Source organism: Elaeis guineensis, chromosome 1 (assembly GCF_000442705.2).
Source record: "Elaeis guineensis isolate ETL-2024a chromosome 1, EG11, whole genome shotgun sequence".
Taxonomy (NCBI): Eukaryota; Viridiplantae; Streptophyta; class Magnoliopsida; order Arecales; family Arecaceae; genus Elaeis; species Elaeis guineensis.
Genome location: NC_025993.2, coordinates 30,613,769 through 30,623,403, shown reverse-complemented (window position 1 = coordinate 30,623,403; position 9,635 = coordinate 30,613,769). Strand labels below are relative to the sequence as shown.

At 41.8% G+C, this 9,635-nt stretch overlaps 1 protein-coding gene across 1 annotated transcript; it reads right to left on the bottom strand.

Moving 5' to 3' along the window:
• On the bottom strand, positions 1 to 7,837 carry LOC105032859 (RNA demethylase ALKBH10B). The gene is made up of 7 exons (XM_010907438.4): positions 7,052 to 7,837; positions 5,076 to 5,206; positions 4,810 to 4,927; positions 2,137 to 2,238; positions 1,426 to 1,541; positions 1,160 to 1,314; positions 1 to 911 (listed from the first exon to the last, which is right to left on the bottom strand). Exons 1-7 carry the CDS (start codon positions 7,554 to 7,556, stop codon positions 461 to 463), a joined length of 1,578 nt encoding a protein of 525 aa, XP_010905740.1. The 5' UTR covers positions 7,557 to 7,837; the 3' UTR covers positions 1 to 460.
• Between the last annotated feature and the right edge of the window lie 1,798 nt (positions 7,838 to 9,635).

Below are 9,635 nucleotides of genomic sequence, written 5' to 3'. Positions count from 1 at the left end.
TGAGATAAATGAGACAAGAAATTTCATCTATGCAGAATAGAACTAAACAGAAATATTACAAAATTTTGTCCTTCACTGGAGGGATTTCAAGTCCCTCAGCTGACCTTTCCTAAACTCTACCCACCATGGCGGTCAACCATCCATCTAAAAGAAACTAGCTACACTAAAAAACTGTTGCAACAACAACACCTTCATAACTTGGTGACAACCATAACAAACTCCCATGACAAAGAAGCTCCAGCGAAGACACTCAGAAACTGTTGATCCCTGTATTTTTTTTTTTTTGTTATAATAACCTAAGCTCACCTTGTAAGGAAAATACTTCTGCCCTGGGAGACAAGACCTTCATCACTCTATTTTGAAGACAATTCCAAACCAAAGACTTGTTTCATAACCATATACTATCCTTCTGCAGCTAGACGCACAGAATGACACTGGCATCAGAAACTAGGGGCCTCGGCTACACTTGTGCTTCTAGTGGGGGTGGCAACGAGGGAAGCCTTCTCTTCTGAATACGAGGTGGGAGATGCTTGGTGTATTTCTTGGGGCCCACTGTCCAGGGTAGGAATACCCCAGTGCCACTGCGCGACACTTTCCTACCAGAACTCGTCACCATGGGACGGGGCGGTGCCAGCATGACGACAGGAGCACGAAGAGCCACCCCCCAGGTGGCTGGAATCACACTGTGAGGCCCATAGGCAATGACTCCACCACCTTGCACCTTTTGTGGTGGTGGGGTTCCAGGTTGCCAGAGGGTCATAGCTTTGGTTGGCGAACTCATGGTAGAAGAATCGGTTTGGCCATCGGCAGGTCGAACCTTCACAAAGGTGATGCTCACCCTTCTGTTTGGGGATTCACAAATGACATGCCTGGCCATGTCTGCACTGTTCCCACGCATCACTAATAGTGACCTGCAAATTAGTTAGCTACATCAGTCATGTTAAGTGCAAGTTTTAAACTGACCAGCATGATTCTTGTGGCAACCTTATGAAGTGGTAAGCAATTATTAGATAACCAATGCACAATGATACCCTTATATTGTACACCAGAATCAAATAGTCAATGAATCTTATAGCCTAATCCTCATAAGATCATAACATATCACAGAGAAAGAAAGAAATGTAGATGATATCACTGAGAGGTTTAATTCAACTCATACCCTTCCTTCAGTGGAAGCGTGAGGGAGCCCTTGTAGTTTCCATTGTTGTCACTGACAAGCATCCGTCCGAAAGCCATTGTTGTCTCAGAAAGGAGAAGTGTGGAGATTGGGTTGTCCAAATGTGGAGGTTTGAAATATGGCTGTGAATATTCACCCTGCAGAATGAGTTGCAGAGGCCCACAAGAACCTTAGTTTTGGGGACTCATGATTCAAAAACTAAATAAAGGATGCTTTTTCTACGCCAGACACATTTCAGACAGAGATACCTCATCAAAGAAATTGACGATGCAACTGTTTGGTTTTCTGCTTTCTGGTATTAAACGCCATTGAACTAGGTGATCTATGACAGTCTGCAAGACTGGGGGAATTGGTTCTATATTGCCTGCACAACAAAGAAAACTTTGTTACTTAAAGCATGCAATGGAGAACAGCAACATTGGGTAAACTGTTGCCACATCACTGAAATTATCATAAATAAATCCATCCAAAACATACTTCACTACTGTTCCAACACCCAACTAATTCACTAGGTACATGGTTCCAGAGATAATCAGTTTAGCCTGAAATCCAACCAATTTTATCAAATCGATGGACTAAACTTAGAACATGTTAGAAAATCAAAATTAATACCAGAACATAAAACACAGGCATGCATTCCTTCATAGTTCATAATGCTAAATTAGACCACCATAGAGGATCATTTATCTTACAAGAAGGGTACCATTGGATAGTTTAGAAAATGATTGAAGTTGCTACATTATGTAAAGACTGAGATATAACATAAATTCTAAGAAAAACAATAATCACATTCAAAATGCATGACTGTCACAGCATAAAAGAAACATGTGTCCCATCTATCAAGGAATTGAAGTGTTGATGTAAATAAAGTTAGGTGAATAACTAAGATGGATTCAATCTTGTAAGAAACATGATAAAGGTAGAATGATAGGGATCAAACTCATAAAAATAGAATTTACTTGATGCCGCCTCATTAGTTGGTTGAAACAATGGAACACCAAGCTGAAGGATCTCTCTCTTGTTCCCTTTCATCTGTTTGTTGAAGAAAATGAATGTTTCACCTGCGCAGAAATATAAAAGCATTGGTGAGAAATAACAACATCTCATGGTCAGATAAATAGATCTTACATGGCATCCATAATATCATATATACTTGATTTTATTTATATATGCAGTACATGGAAACAACCTCATAAAAATTGTCAACTCCTATATATTCATAACTTTTGATGCTTATATCACAAAACAAAAAGGACTAAGTAGCATGGAGAAAAAATTTCCAATTTTGTTGAATGAAGAGAACTTTTGGAAATTACCAGAATTATCAGAACATGCATTATCAATTTAGTATCTAGAAGAAGTTTCTAATTATATAATTAATTAGATCACGTAAATCATAACTGGATTTCCTATTCAAGATGTGCCAAGTCATTAATTCCCATGGCAAATCACGTTATGGTCCAAGTCATGGTGCTCTTTATTTTAGGTTCAGGAACTGTGTTATGATACAGGGTCTTAGAGAACAGTGTTGTCATGACTTTCCTTACCAACCTACGAGTTCCTTTTCACATTTCTGAAACTTTTGTTTTGAATCGGAATTTTAGTTTCCTATCAGTCTGGTAACTTGCCTCTGATTTAAAACTTTGTACAGTCGGATTTCTTCTTTTGCTTTAAGGTCATTAATTTCCCAACCACCTAGCAAGTCCTGGTACTCCATTTTTTACATTCGTGAACTGTTCTACCATGCAGTCTCAACCAATTTAGAGCATACTAGGCTGTCTTTCCTCTTAGGGTGATCTTCTCTTGATTCAATATGCAGCGTGACTCCATTAGTATTTCCATTACATGCATTTAAAGACTCCAATAAATATTTGAAATCATTAAATTTTACCCTTTCCGCCCATATATAAAGTTCCCCCTCTGCTAATCTAATCAAACAACACAACAGAATTTGCAGAAACCGAGGTCCAATGGAACTTCTCATGATTGTCATTAATTATGGAAACTTAGAAATGGGGTTGGCTAGGACAAAATTAGACATGACTGATGGTGATGGCCAATAGCCAGTGGTAGTTTCCTGGTTACTTCATGAGTAGTTACTGCATTTCCTTGGTATATGCCTCTATCATTCATCACCCAAAAAATATGGCTTCTTGTGCTATATTAAATGTACATCAATTAAGAAATAAAGGACCGATTCATTACCAAAAAGTCAAATGCTTGCCCACATGAGAAATTTCCTATGGTCTTGCACAATAAAGTTCAGCAAATACAAATCATCTAGACTAAATATACCCCTATAAAAACATTATGCATCAACCTACTTATCATGTTTTTGTTATTTTGATATGACAAAATCCTTATAATCATAGTAGCACACAAACACTGATATGCCATGTATGTACCTCCCGACATTTCAAGTACCAATGCTGGTGGAAGTGTCAGTCACCTGCCATGCCAATGTGTTTGCCGACCGTACAGCAAAAAAGAAATTAAAAATGATTGAAAATTAAAAAAGCCTCTGATAATTATATTAAGAAGTGATCAAATGCATCAAACTTGTTCTGGTGCTAGTACTGGCCCGTCTGATGGTAAGTTCTCTTTAACTGAATGATGGTCCTCCAGCATCTATGGCAAGTCAGTCAGTCTTGCACCCCTAAATTATCCTATTGCAGCACAGACACTTCAGATTTAAATCAATGGAAAATACTACATGTTACATTTGAATAGATTATATTGCATTATCAGACACCTTGTAAGGGCACTGTCTTGAGATTTCAGGTGGTGCATCATTATCCACAAGCGTGGCAATAACCAGAAAAGAGGATGGTCTTGAGATATTGTGCATTACAATCTATTCAAATTATCTGAGATAACTGACTTGAGTTAGTATCTGCCGAGTGAAGATGCAAAGCAATTTGAGGACAAATTTCCGAGATCATGTAATGCTTCATAAGTAACAATCGCAATCATGCATGTAATATTGCATATCTCAACATGTGAAAATCAAGTACAAAAAATAGCAATTACATACTCATCCACCATGTTACAAAAACCTCAAATAAGAAAGCAGCAACATTCATCCAAGCTAACTTCCATCAATTTGGAGTTGGCTAGCGAGCACGCTCCATGGAAATTGGAAAGGATTGAGCAGCTTTTTGCACTTTCTGTTAAGCTTATCTCAATGTTCTAAGCATTGGTGCTGAGTTTCTAGACAAGTTAACTCTAAGGAAGACTAGGCTCTATTATGAAGAAAAGAATGGTAATTGGAAAGTTTTGGTTGTGGATTAAGCATGAGGCAAGGAGCAACCATTCGAAACCATAACCAACTAAGAAAGAGCCTAGCTAAAAAAGGGACATGGCAAGGATTGCTACAATTGACTGCATTCATCTCTTAAGTATTAAGCCAAAGAGTCAAATTGACATGTTCTCCCATGGCCTCAATGGTTAACAGTAACCCCAAAAAAGCATCCTAATTTTACGATAAATAGCATCCGAGTCCATTTCAATTAAAACAGTGATGCCTATGACTTTTAATAGCTGTCAACAAACTCTTTTAACATTATAGTCCTGCTAGCTTATTCTTAACAACAACATATGACGAGCAAATGCAATTGAAAATACGAACTGACCTGAGAGTTCTCCCCTTCTACCTGCAAGACGGAGTTCATTTATAAATTCAGCAAGCTTCAGAAGCTCCGAATCTGTGAAGATGTCCTCATACAGCTTCAGACCTTTCACGACATTAACCTGATTGTGCATTATAAAAGCCCTTAGTAAATTCTGATTCTATAAGAAAAACTAAAAATCAATAACTGAACAACAACTAATTCCTACGGCATCTTCTATTTCATCTCTACACAGAAAGTTTGCCGAATGATGTAAAGATGGAACTCGCCATATGCCCTTTTACTGCCTCCTTGGCTACAAAACCTTTCAAGATCTTGATCCGGTCCGGGCGCGACACAAAGTCCTCATGATCAGCGCATATCTGGACATGCTCCACAGAAGTTTCTTCCCCGTGAGATCCTATGATCAGACAAAAATCAGATATTCAAAGAAAATCTGTTAACAGTTTTTGATTAAATTTGTTAAATCATGCACCAATTCAAGAAAAAAAAAACAAGTGTAAAAAATAAAAGCAAACCACATTCAACTTTATATCAAATCCATGATGATTGTTGTAGTTCTTAACTTCTTTTCTCCAAAAAGAAAAAAAAAAAAAAAAAATTCAATGCAGGAAGCATAAAAAATCAGTTCAAAATTATACAAAATCAAAGCAAGGAGCCATGTACTTTTTTTCTTAGTATAAACAATAACATAGTTTTGGATTTGCAATTTAAATTGAAATAACAAAGCAAATATTTAGTATCAGAAAGTAACTGTCCTCTTCGCATTGGCAAGTGAAACATAAGAATTCTATGAACTTGCATTGCACTAAATTATTACAAGCGTATAACCATGTATCTGCAACTGCTAAAGAAAAGTCAATGATAGCATGTGCTAGTTATTCCACCTACAAATAATTATGATCATATTTGACATATTCTAACATGTGCCAACTCAGCAAACACTGTTACCATACCCCATATTGGTTCTCCCACAGACCAGGTTTGGGCTGATGTTGACCCTGTTGTGAAAAGGTCCAGATTCATATATAACCTGGCTCCCATTCCTATTTGGAGAGTGAAAGTTTGGGCATCATATTTATTCATTTAATTATTTAAATGTATCAATTAAGGAGCACATCTGCTACATAAACGTGCTCGTGTAGGTGAAACTCACCTGCCTATAAATGCCGTGAAGCAGTCTCTCAGGTTCATGGGACCCATAAACCCCTGTTCGGCTCACATTATGTCTCTAAGGTCTCACTGCCTCGATGCTCGGTAATCGTCACCAATTTCACCGATTTTGGGGGAAATAAAGGTGGGCCCACAGCCCCTCAGCGAGATTGCCGTTCCCAACGGAACGGCTAACAACGCCGCGAGGACCTCCGGCGGGGTCGACCCCAGGTTGTTCGACACGTGCCACGACTTAACCCCCCCTTCCCACCAGACCCGGGCCCATCCCACCAACCGTCTGATCGCAATCCGACGGCTCACATCACGTAGCCGCTCCGGACAAATATCGCTCTACACACGCCGAGGCCGAACCAGAACAAGCTCAGATTTCCGGCCCCGCTATAACGCACCTATTACAAAAGGAAACGTGGCGAGAAATAACGCAGCCTAAGCCGCTCGAAGTACTCAACAGCAGGTGGCGCACCCCTTCTGGCTCTGGAGACGACAAAACTAAATTCGGCATTCCGGCTCTTCTTTCCAAACACACCGGTACACCACCCCAGTCCGTCCAAAAGAAATATTAACCATTTATTTTCCTGATACAGTCCCTCAAATTTATTAAGTTATTAATTATTACCGTCTACTCTCTCTCTCTCTCTCTCTGGAATTTTACAAAGAGAGAGAAAATAAGGAGCTTAGCCGTGCATTATTCAGCGAATCTCAGACAATGATAGGAAAGAGGACTTCGACATGCTAGCCGTCCGTGATTCCGTTCACGGGTTGGAAACTCCGTTAACTTGGCCCTTCCAGAAGACTAAAAACAAGGTGGACGCGCGAGAAGCAACCACGGCCGTCCGATCTCGGAGCTCCGTCGAGTAGATTAGTGAGAGGTTAGGAGGACCCTTGGGTTGAAGGAGAGCCGAAGCAGGTACAAGGTTGTTCCACGCTAACCGGGATCTCTCCGACCGAACCAATAACGAAACGAGATCTAAACCTTCTTTTAATTAATCTATACGAAATAATTTGATTAGATTAAACACATGGAAAAGAAAATTTGGGGAAAAAGACGGAACTCAGTTAAAAAATTACTCACCACCATCGCCTCCGCCTTCTTCGGAGACCTTCCGATCTGAGGAATCTCCAGTGGAATCTCCGTCCCTGACGCCGACGTCATATGTCGATCTCTGCTCCTCCATCTCCTCCACCTCTTCCTCCTTCGGAGAATCTTTGCCGCGCTTCTCCTCCATCGCCAGGGCCTCCGCCTCCTCCTCCTTAGCTTTCTTGATCTCCGCCTCCTCCTCTGCGGCTGCGCGGCGACGGGCGGCGACGCGGTGGAGCTCGCCGGCGACGTCGGCAATGGAGAAGTACTTCTGCATGTGGAGCACGGGGATCCAGTTCAGCCTCCGTCGGTGGATGGCGGCGAACAGCGCCTCGTACTCTGCTCCCCCATCGATCTCCGCCAGGTGCCCGCACAAAGCGTCGATGATCGCGTTCGCCGCCGCGAATTCCCCCCGGAACCACGCTAAGATCGCGTCCCGAGCAAACACCTCCGGCACCGCTCCCGCCGCCGCCGCGGCCCCTGCCACCGCCGTCGTCATCGCCGGAGTCCTCCTCCCACCCCTCAAAAGCACCGCGAAAAACCTCTTGGAAAGATTCCCCCCTCCCTTTCACGAGAGAGAGAGAGAGCAAGAGAAATGGAAGACCTTTCGGAAAGCAAACAAGCACGGGAGAAGACGGGGGCAATAGAACGCGAGGTTCTATAAATACACGGGGGGGAGATGACGTGGCGACTGACGTAGGGTGGAGGAGGACGGAACGGGGAGGGAAGGGCAGATGGACGGATTTGACCGGAGTTCGGTGTGTAGTAACCCAGATCTGACGAAAATGCCGTTCCGTTCCTTTGTAGCTCTTTTATAGCCCCAGCGAGATCCCGTCACGGCTTACCGGCTCACCGGGGTGAGCGGATCTCTCATCAGATGGCAGCGTAGTTACGGCACTTCCTAGTGTACGTGGTTCGCTTTGCGACCTCGACCCAAACGTCGAAATTAGACGTGACCCCCCTTGCCTTAGTTGTTCCTCATTCGTAAATCCTGGCCGTCCGATGGATAGGTCCATCCGTTACCGCAAGCCGGACGGTTAGAGATTCTCGCCATGAGATCGAATGGTGGTCATTATTAAAGGTTTTTAGGTTTCGTATTATATAATGTTAGGAGGGAATATGTATGTTATGGGGGCGGGGGGGTGCTGCGTCCGTTCTGGTGTTCCGGCGGAAGGTGACGTTCGGTTGGTGCAATATACGACCATTTTGTAGCTGTATGTCAACCGGAAGCACTTGGCTACATGGCCGTTGAGTGGGGCCCAGTGTTCTGGAAGGTGGACATATGGGGCCCAACCTCGGGGCACCACATGTCGTCACCTCAACGTGCGCATCATGCCGTGCCAGACCTGCTGGCAGCCTGATTTGGATCGCATTTGTTGCAGCTTGTTATTTGTGAAATAAAAATGAACTTGCTTGGTTCACCATAGACAGCTGTATGACTTAAATGTCACATGGTGTATAGGGGTCACATATTTTTGGCATAAAATAACAGCTACGTTTGGATCTTCTTTTATATATATATATATATAAATTTGGGTGAGAGGGTCTTCTTGTTTAGAAATAAAGCAGAGCTTGGCTTGTTGGACCTTTGGATCTAAAGTGAATGTCAAACACTCTAACTTATTTTAATATTGTCTTGGTCTAAATTCTAACCCTCAAAGTTTTATTGCGATACAAAATGCTGCAAACACTTACATCAGCATCATATATCAAATGTAGAGCACTTATATATATATATATATATATATATAGACAATAACAAACAGCATGTTGTGCACCATACGTTGTATAACCTATCCTAATTCTTGTGGGCTGCTACTTTACTTGGGTGTAGAGTCCACATAAATGATATTAGATAGATGATCCATGTGGACATTGTTTACCTACACACATACATCGTAATTTTAGTTACGTAAAATTTTCTGCTATCCACAATATCCATATCATCCATTTATATATGTATGATGATCTACCTAGAAGCATTACAAGCATCACTCGTACTATGACAACCACATCCAGCCCTATCAACATCAACAACCTTGAGACAATATATTTTGAGCACTCCAAAGAACTTCATATTTTTTTTGTCATTTCTGCTCCTAGCTAAGTAGCTATTCTCTGTTTACTCCTTACGTTATTGTTATTTCCTCATGAATCTTCTCTGATATATATCTCATAAGCATACAAAATAATTTTGAATCAGTACCAGCTTTAGTGCATTGTCGTTAACTAGTTGGGTTTGACTTGGAGCCCACAAGAAGAAAAGTATTGCCACGTCATAGTCGCATACCTAGGAGTGAAGTAGAACCTCTAATCTTTGTATTGCTTTATGTTTGTACAAAAAAAGGAAAAAAAAAACAAGACCTTTGCATTGCTTATGCGGACACCCAAATCTGTAAGACGGTGAAACCGAACCTGGGGACCCGCGACTTCCGAGCACAGGATCGCCATCGGACGGCTGTTCTCGAGTTAAATCTCTGGTGGGACCCGCAACCGCCTTGCGAAAGCGACAGTAACTCCCCCAACGGAAAAGATAAGGGTTGAAGACTGCGTGGGCCCCATGATCCCTCATGGTGGG